Below are 22437 nucleotides of genomic sequence, written 5' to 3'. Positions count from 1 at the left end.
GTATTTAACACAGATTCTAGCAACTTACTCATGACGCACAGGAGACTTATTGGCCTGTACTGAGAGGGGGATGAGCGATCACCTGAATTCTTAAATACAGGGCATACTGATGAGATTTTCCAGGGAGATGGGAAACTATTCTCCTTAAGACAACGTTTAAACAGTTTTGTAAGTATGGGCGCTAGTTCAGGTTGAAGTTTTTTGAGTACTATAATTGGAATACCATCAGGGCCAGTTGCTTTACTGGAATCAAGGTTTTTGATTAGATTGGCAACATCACGTACAGATATACGTATATCACATAGCGTGTTTTCTGATACAGGAGGAAATATTGGGGGTTGGCGGTCTTGGTCGCAAAGGGTAGAATTAGCTGCAAAGTTCTTGACAAAGAGTTTGGCTTTGTCTGATGCTGACGAGATTACCTCAGGTCCATTGATAATAGTTGGGATGGAGCACACGCTTCTGTTCAGGATTCTGTTTGCTATTTGCCAAAACTGGTGGGAACCAAGCCGCTGCTCAGCTACTTTGGACTTAACAGATTGAGCATACAACTCTCTTGCGTTCCTTATTACTTTCTTACAATGGTTGCTGGCAGTCCTGAAAACGGCTTTAGTTTCCATACATCTATTACGTTTGAAGCAGTGGAAAAAGTGATTTCTGTGCACAATGGCAGCAGCACATTCTGGAGAGAACCATGGCTGGCTGTTAGGTTTTTGCTGAAACTTTTTAGAGGGTATGAAATGGTCAATACCTACAATTAACCATTCAGTTAGGTCTAATACTATAGAGGACACATCCTTTTTAAACATGGAATGCAGAGGTAGATCAGATATAAATGTACGGAAGCTATCCCAGTCAGCCTTAGTGTATCGATATACTGTACGATGAAGAGGTACGTCTGGGGACTTATTACATTTCATTTTTATCTTAATTGATACAACAGAGTGGTCGGAAGATCCAAGAGGCGACAGAACAGAAACTGAACATAGTTCAGGGCAAGTTGTGAGAAAAAGGTCTAGTAGGCTCGCATACTGGCTGTCATTATCGGGCACATGGGTAGGTTCCTGAACAATCTGAGTGAGGTCATAGGCAATGGAGAAATCATGACAGAACCTCCCCTCATCATCGGTCTTGTTTGAGTGGGTCAACCATTCAACGTTGTGAACATTGAAGTCTCCACATACGTGAATGTTAGCTGAAGGATAAGTAGAAAGGACTTGGTCAATTTTCTCAGATATGCTTTGAAAGATAGTAACTCCGCTGTTGTGGGGGCGATAGAGAGTAAATATAAATGCAGTAGTGTGAGCTAAAGCAACCCGGAAGCACATATAGGGTAAGTTAGGATCTTCCCTGGAGATGTCCCTCCCACATGGAAAGCTATCTTTAATATAGGCACATATTCCATGCCCATGGCGATCTTGGGGGTCAGATTTAGAAGTTAAGTTAGAGTATCCTGTAATTGCAAACTCATCTAGAGAAATAGCCTGTCCAATGCCAGTTTCACTTAAAAATAAAAGGTCTGGTTTAGTCTCCTGTAATTGGGTTTCAACCTCTGGAAGGTTAGAACGAAGACCCCTGATGTTGGAGAAGGAGACATGGTAGTAGGGGTCTACGTTGGAAGTTGGAGAACCGGGTTTAATCGTGTATTTTTTCTTGAAACTTGTCATGATGAAATTTTGGAATTTGTGGACTAGGTCGACAGATTTACTTAGAGCAGGACAGAGAGGGGAAACTAAGAGAAAAAAAGAAACGAAGAATTTTCTTTTTTTTTTTTTTTTTTTTTGTTGCACATGATAAGGTAAAGCCGTAACAATTACCCACTAGTATGGCATCGAGAGGCCCCACCAGAAGCTACTGCATGGTCCAGATTCCATTCACCAAATGGCAATACAGCAGCCCCAGTACTTTTCACCTGCTGATAGGACAGCCTCCTTAGTGGTTAATCCAAGGTTCGGGTCCCTGACTATCAGGCGGATAACGTCAGCCCAGACAAAACGTTTACCTCCAGCACCCTTACTAGTGACATGGCTACAAGGATAGACATAGAAACAGAAAATTTCCACCAACTCTGCCAACTGTTCGCGCAAAAATACTGCCAACCTAGAAAACAGCTTTTTCTTCTCCCTTTGTCAGAAAAATCACTCATTTAAAAAATGAGGACTGAGGGACAAATAAGAAGAAGCGAGAGTAACAGGAGCTGCCGATAACGCATTCACAATGCGTTTTCTACTCTCCATTAAAAAAAAAAAAAAAAAAAAAACTATTAAAAGTCCAACAGACGTGTTTAAGGGAAAGTATGGTGATAGATTCCCCTCTCACGAACTAAAAATGAGTACATTTAGGTAATCTATTTTTGCAATCAACTCAGTAGATAAATAAACATTTATGGACGAGAAAAAAAAAAAAAAAGCTAGCATTTAATACAACAGAAATACATAAATTAAATACTGAAATAAAATGTAGTTATTAATATTTGAATCTAAAAATAAAAAGTGCGAATTAGTAGAGAAAATCACTTATCACAACAACGCTTCCGTCTCCAAATTGCAAACTAGTGAAGAATTTAACTTTTAATAGCGTTCAGAAGATTTTTTTTTTTTTAAATTAACCATTAAGAGAAAGCGTGATTTTATTCTGAACTTTAACTAATCACGTTTTAAGCAACTTATGATATAAAAGAAAATCAGATGGGGGGGTGGGTTCTTCCGAAGTTAGTTGGTGACGTTATAAGTAATTGCGAGATAAGATGGGAGCCAGAAATAAGGGGTGGGGGACTGAAAATAATATAATGGATTGATTATACAATATTTAAGATCAACTTGGTAGATAAACATTTATGGACGAGAAAAAAAAAAAAAAAAAAAAGCTAGCATTTAATACAACAGAAATACATAAATTAGATACTGAAATAAAATGTAGTTATTAATATTTGAATCTAAAAATAAAAAGTGCGAATTAGTAGAGAAAATCACTTATCACAACAACGCTTCCGTCTCCAAATTGCAAACTAGTGAAGAATTTAACTTTTAATAGCGTTCAGAAGATTTTTTTTTTTTAAATTAACCGTTAAGAGAAAGCGTGATTTTATTCTGAACTTTAACTAATCACGTTTTAAGCAACTTATGATATAAAAGAAAATCAGATGGGGGGGTGGGTTCTTCCGAAGTTAGTTGGTGACGTTATAAGTAATTGCGAGATAAGATGGGAGCCAGAAATAAGGGGTGGGGGACTGAAAATAATATAATGGATTGATTATACAATATTTAAGATCAACTTGGTAGATAAACATTTATGGACGAGAAAAAAAAAAAAATAAATAAAAGCTAGCATTTAAAACCTCTGTTGAGCGACATGAAGAGACCCAGATATCTTAGTTGACAGCTTGGAGTGGGGGTCGGTGGTGAGGGTCGCCGCCGAGCGTTGTTCGACTGGGGTGACTAATCACCCCTAATTTGATAATAAGTAGAAACACCTCAGTGCAAATTGGGTAGAGATAAGTTCGAGAGGAGGAGTAGAAATTTATAGGATAAAAAAAGAGAGAGAGAGGAAAAGAAAAAGAGAATAAAGCAGTGGGAGGAATTACTGATTTGATAAAAACGAGACACTTGGCTAATTGGGGTCTTCTTTTCGCTCTGGCAGCTGATCCCTTCCCGTGGACTGACGGTAGATGAAGAACGGAGAACTTGGTAAAGCAAAGAAAACTGCCAGCCCCCTAAGTTGCATGACTAGGCCAGTGTGTAGCTATTATTTGTAAAATCGAAGACAATAATCAATTCTATGTTAAGAAAAACCAATTAAGTTTTGACTTTCTTTTCTTTAATTGGAAACACCGTTGTGAATGCAATATATTTCTCCAATAGTCCAAGTGACGTTTGAAAGCTGATTTGAAAGCGGAACCGGAGAGCGACCAACGACAACAACGAAGACAAATTCGACCACTAGACGAAAACACGGGTGACGTCACAGGTATCGGCTACAGCTGCATCTCAACCAGGAGCCTATGCACCTGAGCTACCCTGGAGGGGTTACAATTTGATTCAAATTAAAAAGGAAGTTGGCTGACGCCATTGTGGCGGCCCCTAGGATGGTGGTGAACCCCAACTTGGTGTAAACCATCCCTTGGTGGGGAAGTTTAAGAGTTGCACCAAATATGACCTTAACCTTTGACCTTGACAAATTATCATCATACCAGGTTTGATCATTATCAGTCCGATGCTGTTGGCTGCAAGAGAATGATACACACACACACAAACGCTACACATATATATTACAGAAGTTCAGAAAAGCATTCACATGATTGATTTCAAATCTAACAAGGCGGGAGCATCACATTACACCTCTTTATGGACTCTTCTTAGCCTCCATTGTGGTTTGTTTTGAAAAATGGTGACTCCTGCATTGCATTATGTTGTAACAACATTTTAATCTTTTGTCTTATTGTCTAGTCTGGACTTCTATCAGTATCTTTTACAAATTCTTGTAGTATGGGTTGGTCTAAAAAAATTTATTTTCTGGATCTATGAAATTAAATCATATTTCACATACTGTTCTGGTCTAATGCTGGAAATACATCAAAGACCTTTGATAGAGCATGGCATAAAAGTCTACTCCAAAAATCTCCAACTATGTTATAGTTGGAAATGTCTTTTCAATTATTAAATCATTTCTCTCTGATAGATTCATAAGAATAGTGGTTAATGGGCAGAAATCAGAAGCTCACATTATTAATGCTGGAGTCCCTCAGGGATCCATCCTGGGCATAACTCTTTTCCTGATCTACATAAATAATCTCTCAAATTATATCCTAAAATCATTTGTTAACATATATGCTAACAACACAACCATCTATGGCAACACTTCAAAGACTGTAAACGACCAAGTTCTTTCTGATTCTCTCTCCTCTGATCTTGATCATGTGATGCAATGAGAAAAGAGGTGGCTGGTTAATTTTAATGCATCTAAAATAAAGCTTCTATCTTTCCATCATCAACGCTTTAATCTCTGTCTCGCATCAATCAAAATGAATGGCTCTCTTCTTGGGGAGGCCCCATGTTTTGACAAGCTTCTAGGTCTGAGCTTTACTCCTGATCTGTGATGAAACATGTACATCAAATCCATTGACTAAGCTGCTAATTAAATGGTTAGATCATTCTACAGCTCCAATAGATATCTGACTGCTGATGCAGTTCTCTACCTGTATAAGAGCCAAATACGTCCAAGAATGGAGTACTGTTGCCACATCTGGGCAGGAGCTGCTAGAAGCAGCTTATCCTGCCTTGAGAGAGTTCAAAATAGACTTCATAGCCTAGTGGTGGATGCCCTTTTCTCTTCACTGCAATATTTTTCCCACGTTGCAAGCCTGCCTCTGCTTTATTGTTATTTTCATAGCAAGTGCTCGTCTGAACTCCAATCTATTGTCTCTCTCTGTTCTGACTTTTATGAAAAACACTTGTCTAGTTGAAACCACTATCAGTAATTTCCTCACTCTTTATCTGTGCCTAAACCTAAACATAGATTCCATGAACAAAGCTTCTTTCTTAGAATTGCACACCTGTGGAACTCTATTCCATTTTCTTGCTTTCCAACTAACTACTTGTGAACAAATTCTTGATGATCCATCCCCTTAAGTAATCCAATTTACCAAATTTCCACTTCTAACGATTACTACATGTTTCTTTTGACTACTATACACTTATTAACCCTTATCCTTGAGTGGCCTCTGAGCCTTGAGACTTAAGTGGTGACTCATCTGTAAAAAAAAACTTTTATTTCTGAACTTGTCTTTACTGAGATATGTGATGAGGTTCTCTCCTACTAACATGCCATGAGACTATGTTTTAATTGAACTAAATGTATTTTAACTTGATTGCAATTGACCAATATTTAATTATCTATGAATTCATTTATTTTGTACATTTACTTAATTTCAGAATGTCAATCCAGATACAATACTTAGATTATCACAAACAAGTGAATTGACCATGATTGTTATTACAATTAAAAAGAAGTTTCCAAATATACCAGTAAAAACAGAACTCAGTGTAGAGCTTTGTACAAAGTTAAGTAAGTATATTTTTTGTAAGACTTGCATTGTTTATATCAATCTTTATATACTTTAAAAAGTATGAATATAATATACATGTCATATGAAACTTGTTATTTCATCACTTATTTGCATTGATTGTATTTTTGATGTTTTTCGTTTTAACATAAAAAGTAATATAAGAATCTAAAAATTCTTTAGTATATTCTATTTGATTAAACCTTCAAGAACTTTATATAAAGTCATTTCTTAAGATTAGAAAATATTTTCAAATTCATAAAAAAATTTTCATTTTTTAAAAATAAGGTTTCAATGATTTCTTTCTGTTACATTGTTTACTTTTTATAAAAAGTAAATATTTACTTTAAAAAGTAAATATTGTATTTTTATTTATTTATGAAATTTGATATATTTGAATTTATTTTTCTCATGAATGTTAACTTTTTTATATCATACTAGTGCTATTCACCCGACATTGCACATTCGGAAGATTTCAAAGAAAATAATTTTCTAAATAACATTTTTGAAATGAGATCAAGTAATAAAACAACTTTCAATGTAAATATATGAATTTAAAATCTTGGAAATACCAATAAAAATAATTATTTAAATGTTCATACCTTTTTTAAACACAACCCCCACCTAGATATTCTTTACTTAATTTTATTTTTGCTTTATGAAACAAAGAAAATCTATTTTTTTGCTTATTTACAATCTAATATATTTTAATTATTTTTTTCAAATATCATGTTTAGAATTTTTGCCTTGAAAAAAGTTAAAATCATTTATAATATAAAATCAAGTGATAAAAATCTGTTAGCATGATGGTGTTAAAAAAATATGTTTCTTAATATTTCTGTAAAACAACAACTGGCTTCAACTAATTAAAACAAATTCCTTTTCTATTTATTTTAAATATTAAAAATATCAATAAAATAATTATTGAATTATTTAAACATTGTTTTAAATACATTTTTCACTGAACTATTCTTTGTTTAATGTTATTTTTGTTTTATGAAACAAAAAAAAAATAATAAAATGAATTTCGTTTCTTTACATTCTAATATATTTCAGTTATATCATGGACTAATCAATAACTGCCCCTAGTGACTTCAAATTAAGTCAAAGTAAAATTTCAATGGTGTCTTTAGCTTCCTTGAAAAATTTAACGCTTATTGAAAATTATTTTAATATTCTCACTGTTAACACAGATTTCTATAACACATACTCAAACATAAAGGTTTAAAATATTGATCATGCTTTCTCACAATAGATTCATACACTATTCTCAGAACTATTCATGCAATAATTGTAACAATTTACTACAATTATAATAAGCAATGATGTATACTACATTTCTACGCATTGTCTCTACTAGATGTCAGAAACCATTAACACTGTTGTTCCAATTAACCATCCCCACTCAGTTCAGACAATGCATATCTGCTATAATTTCAACATCTATCCAAACTACAGTAACAACAATCATACCAATGAAGTTAACAGTTGTTGCTACTACATCACAAAAATTATCCTATTATTCTACAACAATCCCAACTACATCTTCAAGAACCATACCTCATTCAATTACAACTTTTTCTATTAAATAACAAAATCCACTTCAATTAATCTTTTAACAATCATCTCGACTAGAGTTCCAACAACTATACTGCACGAAATTACAATTATTCCAAACATAAAAATACATCCCAACTACTGTTCCAACAACCATCCTAAGTAGATACTATTTCAACAAACAACTCACAAATGTTCATCTTATTTTAGAAAAACCAGCCATAGTGCTGTTTTCACTACATGGCATAACCATCATAACTACTGCTGCTTCAACAATTCCTACCCAATACTCTCATCAATACCTACTCTATCTCCAATAATCACCACCATAATTTCAACAATCATCATCACTACAGGTTTAATAATTATCACTATTATAAGTAATATACAATCCGAATTAGATAACTTATCAAGTATAGTTCTTTTTAAACTGATTTAATTAATCATTCCAGTAATTATAGAAGCAACTGGACTCATGAAAAAGAATTTTAAAAATCTGCCTGTCAAATATACCCAGTGAACCAAATGCAAGATAGATTCAAACACTTGCACTTAAAAGGACAGGCAGAATCTTAAAAAGATCTCTCGGTTGGAATATATAAGATAGCAGGTGAATGTTTGGCATCCAGTAGGATGCCTTGTCCACAGCTTAAACAAACTGATAAGAAAATTGAAAAAAAAATTAATTTATTACATTTGAAATTGGGACACTATTTATTTTCTACAATTGCATAATTCTATTAAGCGATTAGTATATTAAAATGTTACCCCTCCAATAACATAATTTTACAGGTATTTTATTTTGAAAGATATGCTCATCTAATATATAAATTAAAAGGAGTTATATGTTGCATTTTATGTTGATTGTACAAACAAAATGAATATTAAATGGTAAAAGTAAATACGTTTTTTTCTTTGATGTATTTAATAATTCTGAATAATGAACTTATTCTAGTGTTTGTATGTCTTATTAATAACAAATATATATATGTTAAATAAATATAATACTTTATCTTCATATTCTTATTCATAACAGCTCCTTTGCCAACAGGTATGTTATTTTATGTGTTATCTTTTATGAATTTTGTTTTAATATCACTTTATATAAAAATTAATATATAAATATTATTTTTATATATAGATTAATTTATAATAATTCTTAATATTTGTTCTTATTCAAAATGTTGTGTAACCAGAAAATGCATTAAAATTAATTTAAATAGAATTATGAAAATTATATGGTTTACAGTCAAGAAACAAAACTGCACTACTTCTGAAAATCTAAAAACTTATGATTAAATTATTTTTAATTTCAACTGACTATAAATGATATCTTCTTTTTTGTAAGGAACATAATAATTAATTTTATCAGATGGAATTAATAATTTAAGAGCCCCCCTCCCTCAAAAAAAAACAGTTTTAGAATATTGCCAAATGGATTTCCATATGAAATATTCAACGTAGCTGAAAGTTTAATTTTTACTCATATTCTCATTAAGACATACATTCTCTTTGATGGAAATTCATTTTTAAATTTGTAAAATGCTAAATATTATGAGATAATATTTGAAACAAATGACCCAGATTATTTTTAAATGATCATCATAATATTTGTATAAGTTTGAAGTGAAAAAAAATCGAATTTATTGTGTTTTGTTTGTGCATTTATGTTTTACTGCGGTTAATGTAGTGAAAAAGAAAAATTATTTATCTGTGTCAGTATGTGAGATAAAGAGAAACCCCGAATAAAGCAAATATTTTTTTATCAAGATATGTAGATACCATTTGATTTTGAGATTTACTAGCAAGGATACATGATGTTGCTCGGGATTGAATAAGTATCAACAATTGTTCCACATTTCCAATACTTTTATTGTTACCAAAATTGATGAAATCACCCATTTTCCAATCAAATCGTTTGATTGCCTACTTTAGTTGAGGACCCATTATGGTCCACTGGGAGAAAACTTCACTTACCTCCCTGCAGTGACTTAGAAAACAATACATTGTATTTTACATTGCACTGATTTTATAATCTTTATTTTATAAAATTACTAACAGTTCAGCCTGGCTTTGCTCGTGTCCTATGTACTGTTCATAACTTTATGTGCATATATATATATATATATATATATATATATATATATATATATATATATATTAAAAAGTTTGACTCTTGTTGAGGTAACCTACATTTTCAAGTGTTTAGACCAAAAATTGGCGGAGGAGTTTCGTAGAGTCTGCAAAGGTCAACTCTTTCAACTTTGACCTCTTGCCAGCCAAATTTTCGCCCAAAAATTGATTAAAAAGCTTGCTGCATGTCTAAATACCCTTTCTGTAAAATTTCAAATGTTTAGACCCAAAATTAGTTTGCTAGAGACTTTTGAACTCTGACCAAAAAAAGGATAAAAAAAAAACTTGCCCTATGTCTGAAAACACTTTATGTAAAATTTCAAATGTTTAGACCAAAAATTGGCTGAGAGGTCAAATCTTTTAAAACTTTGACCCCAATTTTGACCCTTTAGCATTAAAAGTTTGATCCATGTCCAAATAACTTACATCTAAAATTTCAAGTGTTTAGACCCAAAACTGACGGAGGGGTTTGGTAGAGTTTTCAAAGGTCCAATCGTTGAACTTTGACCCCTAGAAAGCCAAATTTTTGGCCAAAAACTGATTAAAAAGATTTTCCCAAATCTCAATATCCCTTATGTCAAATCTCGTGTCTGTAAATTGAAAATTGACAGAGTACTTTGGTAGGGAAATGTACACACACAGACAGATACACATACACACAGACAATTTCATTTATATATATATATATATATATATATATATATATATATATATATATATATATATGCTAACAATTCCACTCAGCTTTGCTCAGCCCCTATGTACTGTTCATAACTTTATGTGCATATGTATATATTAAAAATGTGAATATGTACAGTAATGGCTTTCTATATAATAGGCTTCCTTAACTACCATAGACAAAAGTTGGTAGAGACCACAGACGTCAATTTTTTTTTTAACTTTGACCCCAATTTTGACCCCTTAACATTTATTGTTTTAATTAAAATGTTTGACCCATGTCCAAAGGTCAAATCGTTGAGCTTTGACCTCTTAACAGCCAAATTTCTGGCTGAAAACCAATTAAAAAGATTTTCCCAAATCTCAATACCCCTTAGGTCAAATCTCGAGTCTGTAGACTGGAAATTGACAGTTTTTTGGTAAGGAAGTGCACACACACACACACACACATATTTTCACTTTTATGGATATATAGATTTTGGCTTGAATTAAAGTTTAAAATGCAAAAGCTAAGTATCATGATTCAATTATGATCTAAACAGAAACATTTATTTTGAACGCACCTCTGTCTTATCAAAGAAACTACTGTTGGTTTTATATGCTTGGTTCTTCTGTTTGTATAGTGATAAAACTTCTCAAATGCACTTGTGTCATTAGGTTGTATAAGGGTGTTAACTTTAGTCAAAATTGGACTGCTCCTTTTTTAATTGGATTTTTTTGATTATCAGTTTTCAATACTTATCAGAGGTATTCTGGTATAAAACCTATCTAAGAACACTCCCAGACACATGAAGTACCATAGTGTCAAATTTTTTAAAAAATTGGAACAGCCATTTCAGATTTTATAGGTAATGAACTCTCACGCACACACACACACACACAAAAGTGTCTTTTATATATAAGTATAGATAGAGATATGAAAGAATGAATATAATATACACTTAACATTAAAGTACTTAAATTTTATAGACAAACTTTTTTATACTGTATGACAAAATATGGTGAAACTGTATTTCTTGACATGATTTTCAATGAAAACCTTGTGAGTGAAGCTAAATCAATATATTTGTTTAATTTTTGTTATAAATAATTTAATTGAATTAAAAGTCTGAAATGATTCAATTATAAAAATTCAACATGTCAACTAGGAATTGATTCTATTTTTTCTTTTATCTTTATACTAGCGGGGGTACCCGGCATTGCCCGGGTGTTTAGAGATGTGTGTGTGCTCGGGTGGTGGAGGTAATCAAAACATAAGAATAAGCGAAGTAAAAACTTAAAAATTCGAAAAATAAACACAAAAAAACTAACGTCAGGCAAAAGGGGGGGGGGATAAAATTTAAAAAAAAAAACTAACGTACCAGGGAGGAGGGGTACCCGGCATTGCTCGAGTGTTTGTAGGTGTGTGTGGTTGTTAATGAAAAGCTAAGAGAATAAGCGAAGTAAAAAAAGAAAACAGGAAAACGAATGTTAAAACTTAAGCCGGGGGGGGGGGGGTAATCAAAACATCGAAAAAAAAACACAAAAAAACTAACGTAAGGCAAACGAACGATGTTAAATGTAAAAATCGAAAAAAAGAAAACAGAAAAACGAACATTAAAACCGAAATAAAAAACACGTGAAAAATGGCTTAAATAAGCCTGTTTCGATATTAAAATTTAAAAATTCGGTGGGTACCCAGATGTTTTTGGGTGTGTGTGGTCGGTCGGGGGTGTTAATGAAAACCTAAGAATAAGTGAAGTAAAAAAAAAAAACAGAAAAACGAACATTACGTGAAAAATGGCTTAAATAACACTAGTTCAATATTTAAATTTAAAAAATAAAAAAAAAAGAAGACATCTCACACCACGATTCGAACCCAAAATGTTTACATAATGAACCAACGCTCTAACCAACTGACCTAACACGACGTACATGAAATTTAGTCAGTTCTTCAACTATTTAAACTAAATCAGGTCATGACGCATGCGTAGAATCAGTCATCGTCATGAGAGGACGGTTTTTGTTACACCCGTCCTCCACCTGTAGAAAATTGTCGTTTTCAGGGTGAAAAAATTAATGTTTTTGGCCAATTTTTTAATATTTTTCGGGTGAAGGATGGAGCTTCAATATGATACCAAGTTTGTGAATTTTTGTTCTGTCTGTCGAAAGTTTTTAGCGGACACACAAACATACATACAAACATACACACATTTTCGCTTTTATATTCATAGACTAGCGAGGGGTACCTGGCGTTGCCCGGGTGTTTGTAGGGGTGTGTGGTGTTAAATAAAAAAGAAACGGGGGGGGTAGAATCAAAGCCGAACCCCTGAGGCGAAGTTTGAAAATAAAATCGGCCAGCCAGAAGTGAAAGATGTTTGAAAGTCGTTGAGCGTTACGATGACGACGATGTAAGCATTGTTATAAGCGAAGTAAGAAAAGAAAACACCGTTTTAATTAAGTGGAGGGGGGTAAAACACAAATTAAAACAGAAAAACGAATGAACGTTACATGAAAAATGGCTTAAATAATACAGGGTTCAATATTTAAATGTAAAAAATCGAAAAGAAAAAAAGACATCTCACACCACGATTCGAACCCAAAACGTTTAGATAATGAACCAACCCTTAACTACCTATGCTAAAGCGGCGTATATAAAGTTTGTTCGGTTTATCAACTATTTAAAGTAAATCAGGTCACGACGTCATGACGTCATCTGACGCATGCGTTGTTGACCCTCCCCCCTGTCGAATCCGTCTAGACATCTCTCACACTCTCTCTCTCTCTCTCTCTCTCTCTCTCTCTCTCTCTCTCACTTCGTCTGCTTCACTCTAAAGACTGGAAAATGGCGTTTTATTTTTAAAAACTTCGTTAATATTTTTTGTAAGCATATTTTTTTTTTTAATTCACATGTTTGGCTTATTATTTTTCGTTTAACTATCGAGTCTAACTATTTTGAATGTGGTAATAACTTTGGTAACGTTGCCATAGCGTAGAAGTTCATAGTTTAGCTTTAATTAATTTTTTTTACCGATAACAACATTTGTAAATTGTAAATTAAGACGACCATTAGAGGTTGCTAATGTCAAGATCACGTGACATGACTCAGCGGGTTTTAAATACAAGTTGACCCAAAATAAACGACCGCGTGTATACTTTATGTAGAAGACTTGGCGGCCGTATTTTTTGGGGCAGTTATAAATCGATTTAAAAATATGTAATGTTTAACATTAAAATGTCACTTTTTTGGCCCCTCCCCCTACAGAAAATCGATCAGTTGACGCACTTCTGATGGTCACTTTGGGCCAAATTTTCAATATTTGTCGTCCGGAATGTGGGGCTTTCATATGAGACCAAATTTGTGAATTTTTGTTGTGTCTGTCGAAAGTTTTTAGCAGACACACAAACATACAAACATACATACATTTTCGCTTTTATATATATAGATTTTCTTTTTCATAGCTTTAAAATATATTATATTTAAAAAAATAATTTAATCTAATTTGCTTTATGAAGCTGGTAGAACCTCAAACAAATTACTAACACAGGTTTTTACCTTGCATATTGGGCATGAATAACCTCTCTTTCAGATCAAAAAAAAAGTTTACCACAATGAATGGACCACTTTCATAGCCATGAAAGACAATGCATGCTTTTTCATATCTAGTTGCGACATATCTGTAGTATTGAGCATAGATTTCATCAAATGTGTGACTTTTTTGCCATGGGAGGTGTTGAAGTAGTGCTCCACTATCTAAGAGATACTATAATCTGAAGACTGTGGACCAAATTGTACAGGGGGAGTCAGTTCCCATATTGCATTTGCCAAAGCCATTTTTTTTTTTGCCTCGCATGGTAGTCTGAAATAAGAAAAAGTGCAAGTGGGTGACCACAAAGCTCATACTGAAAATGTTCTTGCTGCTGCTAAGTTGAGGGTTGATTGGTAGATAGCATGCACAGTCTCTGGAATAAAAGTTGTGAATTAGTCTCAATCCTGGTAACAGACTCTGATAACAGAACGTTATTTAATGTCTCAGTCTCATTAAGGAGACCTTTCTATAACCCCAGAGTTTCCTCCAGGTCTTCATTTTGAGGAAATGATTCTTCTGCATTAGTGTTGAGTTGATCATCCTCAGTGACATGCGAAACTGGCAAATCATAAAAAAATAGCATTCAGAGCAACATCAACTAAAAAGTGAGCATGAACGGCTCTTGCAATTGCTTTGCCACCTAGCATGTGCTTGACTGTGTTTTCAACATACAAAAGTTCAAAAACTTCTTGCAATCCAGAAACTGTCATCAAATGACCAATCGACCCAAGCAAGCTCATCTATGTATGGAACCCACCAAGTCGCAAGACAAATGATTTCAGGGAACTGGAACTAGGCTGTGACTCGACTATGATTAGTGCTTTGTACCAAAGTGGCTGATTAAATGTTAGAATTGGTGTAATGTTGTTTTTCCTGGCTAAATCAGTAATGTAACATAATGTTAAGTACACTCAGGTTGGGTTATCATGGTCCATGTCGATCATTGGCAAAAAAGCTGTGGCTGATTTCCCAGGATATGTTCCTTTGTGCACTGACTGCATAAGGCCTGACAATGTGAGTATGGACTGTGTAAAATTAGTGAAACCCCCCAGAGGATGTCAACATTAATAGTGGAATGGACAATTTTCTTGGCCTGGAGCTTTTTAAATGTCACTGGTGATTTATTGGTGTGCTGTGAATTTAGATACTTGATGTTGATCCTTCCAACCCTTATTATATCTTCTGAAAGGACCTAAACTCTTGGAACTGGTTTTAGTTTAACTTTGCCGGGCGTAAAAGATGCTATGATGTCCATACCGTGGAATGTGTTGAATCCATCAATATGCCTTACATTATGGTCCACATTTTCAGCTATGAACTGCACAAATTCAGTTTCAACAGAGGAAAGTTTCAGCGCCATGAGCAAGAGTAGCACTTCATTCGAATTTCTGGACTTCCGAGTAAGATGAAGAGAAGCCATGCTTATTCAGATTAAGTTAATTAAGAACCTTAATCCAAATTGGTTATGCATTTCCACTGCTAAACTAAACTGCAAAGGTGTAAGAAGAACTCTGGGTCTAACAGCTTGCATTATCACTTGACCTATTGATGCAAGTTTCAATCATGCAAATATCTTCCTGAGAATAATCAACAATGTTTTAGGAACATATTCAAGAATTGCCTCCTGTTCAAGCTCATTCTTAGACGGGTAATATTCTGAACTTGTCTAGATAATTTTAACGTCATTCTTGATAAGCTTGATTGCCATCTCTATGATTCTAATGGCCTCTGATTCCGAATTGTCTGTTGAGCAGCTCTGTGCATAGAATTCATGGAGAATACGTTTTGTTGTATTTAGGAATGTAACAAAATTAGATTTTCCATTAATTTCAGTCACAATGATTTTTTCTTTGAAATTTTCGAGCAATCGAGATTTCATGCATAAGAGACTGTATGGTTCAAAGCCAGTGTCCTTGAGAATTTCCTCCATTTTTTGTAACAAGATCGACAATGGTGAGTTTCTCCTCATAATTTTGCTGCAAATAATTAGCAACTTCCAGAAATGCCTGATTTCTTTCTGAATCCTCTGGTCTAGAAATGTTTAATTTTTTTAGAAAGCCAGTGGAAGAAAATACCTCAGGAATGTTTTTATTAGAATCAAAGTTTGCAAAATATGTTCTGTGATAACGTGCTTCTTGTTAAACAAGGTCAGCTACATAACCTATTCTACCTTTAATATTGGATGGCCAGCCAACAATTTTTCAGATTTTCTCATAAACTTTTAACACTCTGTCCTTAAACTCAATAGTTTTTGCATGAGAAACATCAATACCTCTTTTCTTTCTATCAGATTTTGTTCCAGACCCCCCCCCCAAAAAAAAAACAATGTTCCTTAAAGTTAAACACACACAAAGAGCAGATTGCATGGGATGGCATTTCATCATGGGTGGACCTATGTATTTGGAATTGATCCAACACTGTCTGCATTTCTTGTGAAGACGTTGAGCAATCTGAATTATGATCTTTTCTCCACATTGTTCACAAGTTCTGTTAATGGAATCGATTCCTTTCTGGCTGACGATGAATGTTTCTTCATTACTGGACAGTTCATTGTTGCAAATAGCACATTTGTTAGCATGTATAATTATCGGTTCTTCACTTTGGCCAACCTGAAATTAGAATATCACAAAATATTAAGCTCCTGCAGTAATACATCAAAAGAGACAAAAATAAGACACAAGAAGTTATAATTATATTTAACTTTATGAAAACTGTTGGTTTTATTCAATTTTTCATTGCTACATTTGTTTTTTTGAAGATGAATTTACAGGAATGGACTTGAGAGAGGGGAGGCTATAATCGGTGACCCCTTTCGACAAGGTTACTTGTGGTAAACTTTTTTTTTTATCTGAAAGAGAGGTTATTCATATCCAATATCCAAGTTAAAAACTTTTGTTAGCAAGTTGTTTAAGTTTCAGCCAAAAAATCAGCTAGATTGACTGGACTATACATCAACCTAAAACCAATTATTGCTATTAATGTCCATATATAATTGAAGGCATTTGTGACAGTTGCCTATAAATTGAAGGAGCATTTCATGTGGAATAGTAATTTGTTGACAAATGGTATCTTTTAATTCTTCATTGAACCAAAGCCAACACATGTATACTTTTGATTTTCCCAAAGTAAAAAATCATACAGGTAACAAACAGTTGATTGAGTAGGCTAATATTGTTAAACAATGAGATTAAATGTCCCTCTTAAAACTCCCATTAAATGTTTAAAACTGTTGTTGCCCATCTTATTGAAGCCAAACATTTCTCTATCATCTAGTTCATTCAATTTAGCTCTCAGAATAGTCTCTAACAATGCACAATATCGATCAGTTTTTACTTTGTCTTCTTCATGAAAGTATAGACCTAAAAACCCATATTCTTTCTAATGGGGACTATGCAAAAGAAGTTCATGCAATTTATGAGGATTGTTTTGGGGCTAATATGTTAAGTTTTGCTTATTCATGTTTCCAAACAGATGCAAATGGACCTCTTCACTGAAAAGCAAAGGTATGAGGGACATGTTGAAATATTTTTAAACTCAATTTTCTGATTTTCATTATCTCTTTTCCGTAGTTCCTTGTTTTGGTTCTAACATGGATGTATTACAGAGTCGAATCCTGGGCGACTTAGCCTGCTGTCATGAGGATCACATGTATTATGACTAGTTTCTTTCTCAATAGGTGTACTTCCTCACTGTATTTAAAGATGTGCTGAGTTTTGGTGTTGATGCAGCTAGTTGGCAACTTGGTGAAGTAAGCGGTTGACAATTCCTTTCTGCTTTTACGTATGAAACCGTTGTCTCAATTTATGAATATACGCCTTCATTGTACTATGTGTGACAGGTTGTGAACAAGCAAGCTGGAAATTATATTTGTATACAAAAATAACAAAGACATTTTTGTCATTAAAAAATAGACTTGATTATAGCTTAACTGTCGTAACACTGGCAATTCAGTATGCCTAATTTGCATATGGATAAGAAATAGCCTATATAATTCTCTATAATAATAGTGAGGCAGAAGCTTGATTGCTAAACATTTACATCACAGCAATGACAATTCTGATAGGATTCCAATTGTCAGGGAATCATAGCTTTATTGATACACTAGCAGGGTTTCCTGGCGTTGTCCAGGTGTTTAGAGGTGTGTGTGTTGCGGGGGGGGGGGGGGTAAATAAAAACAAAAGAATAAGCAAATTCATAACCCTGTTTAAAAAAATAAAAAAATAATAATCGAAAAAAAAAAAACGAACGTGATGCAAACAAACGATGTAAAAATTTCTTAAAATCATAAAAGCAAAAACAAAAAAAGAAAACATGAATATGATGGAAAAAAACCCCCAAAACCCAATGTGAAGCAAATGAATGATGTTAAAACTTCTTAAACTATGGTTTTTTCTATTTATCTTTATAGCACAGGTACTCAGCGTTGCCTGGGATCATCAGAAACATAACAGGTGAAAATTGTAACCATGTATATCTATTTTACATTCTCAATTACCCTCACTTCGTTTTTATTGATTAAAACAAAGAAAAAAAATTGTTAGAAATCCATTTGCACGGAGCTTCCTCAATCAAGTAATAAACAAAAGATTTTCCCTAAATCACTTAAAAAGGATTGTATTGCTATATATAGCGTATAGATTGGTTTCTACATTATTAAATTATAACATATCTGGTCTAATTTAGCAACTACTGAGATTCAGCTAATTCATCGCGCCAGTTTTTTTCAGATAAGTGACTGAAGCCAGAAACATGAATTAGTAGTCAAAAAGTGTGATGAACTTATTTCTTATTTCTCTATCAATACCCTCAAATTGATTTTTTATCCAGAATTTATCACTTCAAAGCAAAAATCTAATGGAAAAATAACAAAAACAAAGTCATATTTGAATTAGAGATTTTATTTTAATGCACTTTTATTATGTTGATAATATTAAGGAAGGATTTTTGATATAAAATTAACAATGTCTAAAAAAGTATATATGTAAAAAAAAAAAAAAAGGATCCGCACCACTTGATAATGTCAATCACAAAATTTTTTTGTTCAAATGTAACATTCTATTAAAAAAATTCTCATTTTGATTAACACAATATTTTGGCTATAGTTACATAAAATAATTAAAAACAAAATTCAAAGTACACTGATTACATTAAGCAGTGAAATTCACTGAATGAATTATTCAATTAGGAAAACAGAATCAGATTGTCTGAAATGGAAGATGAAATTAGAAAGTATATTTTTTTAAATCCACGAGTAATGATAACCAAAATGTTGTGAAGCTTTTTTTCTTTTCAAACTATGAAAGTAATGAAAGGTTTGTCATGTCTCGGTGATTGTCATCATCAAAATCCACCCCAAAGAGTGCTCTTTTTTGGGCTTCTTAGGAATAGGTATCCAGAAATTTGCATGAGTAATGTAATTGTATTAAAATCACTTAACTGTAAATGAAAAAAAGCAAAAGCAATCTCTGCTTATTCTGCACAATATAAACTGACGTAAACCAACATTGTTTCAAGATAAAACTAAACTTAGGGTTAGTGTAAAAAGCAAAGAAAAAGTTCAGTTTATATTGTGTTCCATAGAATTAGTCACCATATGTCAGCATCGAGTTTGTTTTGTGAAAATTGAAATTTATGAAATAATTACTAGACTTTTCTCGGATACCCGTTACTAAAAAGAACATTTCTGCTTTTCAAAAAGCACTCCCCGGATCCCCTGCACCACTCTAACAGAAAAACTCAAAAACCAAAAAATAAATTTTATTCTTCCAAAATTTCATACATATTGTTTTAACTTATGAAGAAATCCAATACTCATGGCAAAACACTGCTCAGATAGGGAAGTTTTCTGTTTGAGTATAAAGTCTTGGTAGAATGTTATTTTCTGTAAAGAGAAATAAAATAAAATTAGATAAAAGTGAATTATGTATAAAACCAAAACTATATATATAAAAAAAATCAAGAAAAATAGTAAATAAATCAATATAATTTCAAAATCCTCAATTTTTATATAAATAAAAGAGAATGGTGGTTTTATGAAATAAGTAAGAAACTTACCCTAAAATTTTCCTATAGTTATGTAAAAATGTAGCTCACATAGAAACATTAAAAATATAATTGTTTTTGTGAAAAAGATAATACTCTGTAGTCCATGTGACAATACTGCAAAAATCTGTTCTTGTATAATGAATTAAAGATCTGGAGGGTGTCTTACTTTCTGTAATACAATTTTATATTGGATGAAGAAAAAAAAAATTGAAATAATTGAGTAAAATATATAATAAAATATTAAGAAATATAAAGAAATCTGATACTCATGTTATAACACATCCCAGATAAAGTATTTTTCTACTCAGCTCAAAACTTCTAATATGGCACTTATATCTGCAAATCAGACTGTAATAAAAAAAAATATATATATGAATTTTCTGTAAAACCAAACTATAAAACAAAGTTAAAACTCCAGTAAAGAAAAATTGAAATAATTGCTGGCAGAAAATAACTAAGAAATCAAATATTTCCTGGCACAAAATAACTAAGAAATCAATGTAATTTCAAAGCATAAATTTTGTAAATAGAAAAAAAAAAAAATGATACCAATATAATAGAAATTAAAATTACCTTTAAAGTTTCCCATCGTAGCCTTAAAACGTTGAACTGATAGGAATAAAGGTGGAGACTGCTGGTTGACGGTGAGCTGCTGAGAATTTAAAATAATTCCTGGCACGAAATAACTAAGGAATGAATGTCAGAATTCTATTGGCTGTTAGTGGAAAATTATAATTAAAAAAAAAAAAACCGTTTCATATTGAATATTAGTAAAATTATGAAAATGAAACCATTTAACTTAGGAAGCTTGTGGAATTATAATTGGTTGATGAAAATTTGAATTTTTAAATTTTTTTAAAAAATATAACCGTTTCAATCAACGGTTGGTCGGCAGCTTACAGCAGGACTCGAGATACGTCTAAGAGTAACGATGTAATACGTTCAATTTCTGTAAAACCAGCATAATTTTTTTTTTTTTTTGGAAAAGGCAATGTTTACATATTACATTCTCTCTCTCTCTCTCTCTCTCTCTCTCTCTCTCTTTCCCCCTCTCTCTTTCCCCCTCTCTTTCTCTATCTCTCTTTCTCCCTCTCCCTCTCCCTCTCTCTCTTTCTATTTCTCATAAACAAAGATGGAAAGAAAATGGCCGTATGAAAAAAACAAATAAATTTAGCTGAGCTAATGTATTGTCTCAAACCTAATTATTTTTTAAGCAGATTTTTTTTTTTTTTCTGGAATGTATTGCTCGTAATGTTAAGTTTAACTATCGTATCTGAGTATTTTTAACCTAGCGTCTAGCCTCGCAAGTGCATACGTGACCCGTTCTTTAACTAATAAGAAAATCCCATCCCAACATTAAGAACGGCGTTCTAAATAAAATCCAACATTTTTTTATTGTAAAAAATTGAAAGAAATATGCATAAAAAACACAAATAAAAAGAATGAAATAATAAGAAATTAATCATAAAGTTTTCTATTTGATCTGTTACTCAAATTTTGTGTTTAAACACGATCAGAAACTATGTATAATCAAGTAAGTAGTGAATAATATTTTTGTCAATAAAAAAAAACAAATACTTTAACCTAGATGTAAAGTAATTGATTGATATCTCGGCGGAAAGTGCTAAAACATAGTAAAACGACCCCCCCCTCCGCTCTCTCTCTCTCTCTCTCTCCCTCTCTCTTTCTCCCCCCCTTTCCCACTCTCTCTCTTGATTTCTCATAAACAAAGATGAAAAGAAAATGGCCGTATGAAAAAAACAAATAAACTTAGCTAAGCTGATGTATCGTCTAAAACCTAATTATTTTTTAAGCATAATTTTTTTTTTTTGGTCTGGAATGGTTTGCTCGTAATGTTTAGTTTAACTGTCGTATTGAACTATTTTTAACCTGCTAATAATTTTGGTAAAGTTTTCATAACGTGTAAATTAATATTTTTATTTGTATGCATTTTTTTGCCGTTAAGAATCTCTTAATAAATAAATTGAATACAGACTCTGCCATTAAAGCGTGCTGATGTCATGATGATGTGATATTTTTTGAAATACTGATAAATATCATAAAAATCCATTTATAATGTTAAGATTTATGCATTGTTTAACATTAAAATGTCACTTTTTTGGCGGCCGCTGAAGAAAAAGGGTCATCTGACCCACTTCTAGGGCTCCTTTTGGGCCAAAATTTTGATATTTGTCGTCTGGAGGGTCCAGCTTTTATATGATACCAAGTTTGTTAATTTTTGTCCTGTCTGTCGAAAGTTTTTAGCGTTGCTCGGGACCGTACACACAATGAAAAAATTGAATTTGGTTTTGTAATATATTTATTATTCTTATGAGAAAGGAATTTTGTATGTTTATGTATCATTTGCTATTTCGAGCAAAAGAATATTTTACC

General features: G+C 32.7%; 1 protein-coding gene and 1 long non-coding RNA gene across 2 annotated transcripts in view; one reads left to right on the top strand and one right to left on the bottom strand.

The window, feature by feature from the left end:
- Positions 1 to 22437, top strand: part of LOC145291388 (uncharacterized) — a 64420-nt gene that overhangs the window by 5412 nt on the left and 36571 nt on the right. Inside the window, exons 2-3 of the mRNA XM_080137182.1 lie at positions 5931 to 6063; positions 8655 to 8669. Coding sequence (XP_079993308.1) covers positions 5982 to 6063; positions 8655 to 8669 — 97 coding nt within the window. The 5' untranslated portion in view covers positions 5931 to 5981. The remainder of the gene's footprint in view (positions 1 to 5930; positions 6064 to 8654; positions 8670 to 22437) is intronic.
- Positions 18879 to 21055, bottom strand: LOC145291389 (uncharacterized). Its single transcript, XR_013869402.1, has 2 exons — positions 20617 to 21055; positions 18879 to 20391 (listed from the first exon to the last, which is right to left on the bottom strand). It is a non-coding gene; the product is annotated as an uncharacterized LOC145291389 (long non-coding RNA).

Source organism: Euprymna scolopes, chromosome 12 (genome assembly GCF_053919585.1).
Source record: "Euprymna scolopes isolate OS-2025 chromosome 12, ASM5391958v1, whole genome shotgun sequence".
Lineage (NCBI taxonomy): Eukaryota > Metazoa > Mollusca > Cephalopoda > Sepiida > Sepiolidae > Euprymna > Euprymna scolopes.
This window is presented reverse-complemented; position numbering and strand designations above follow the sequence as displayed.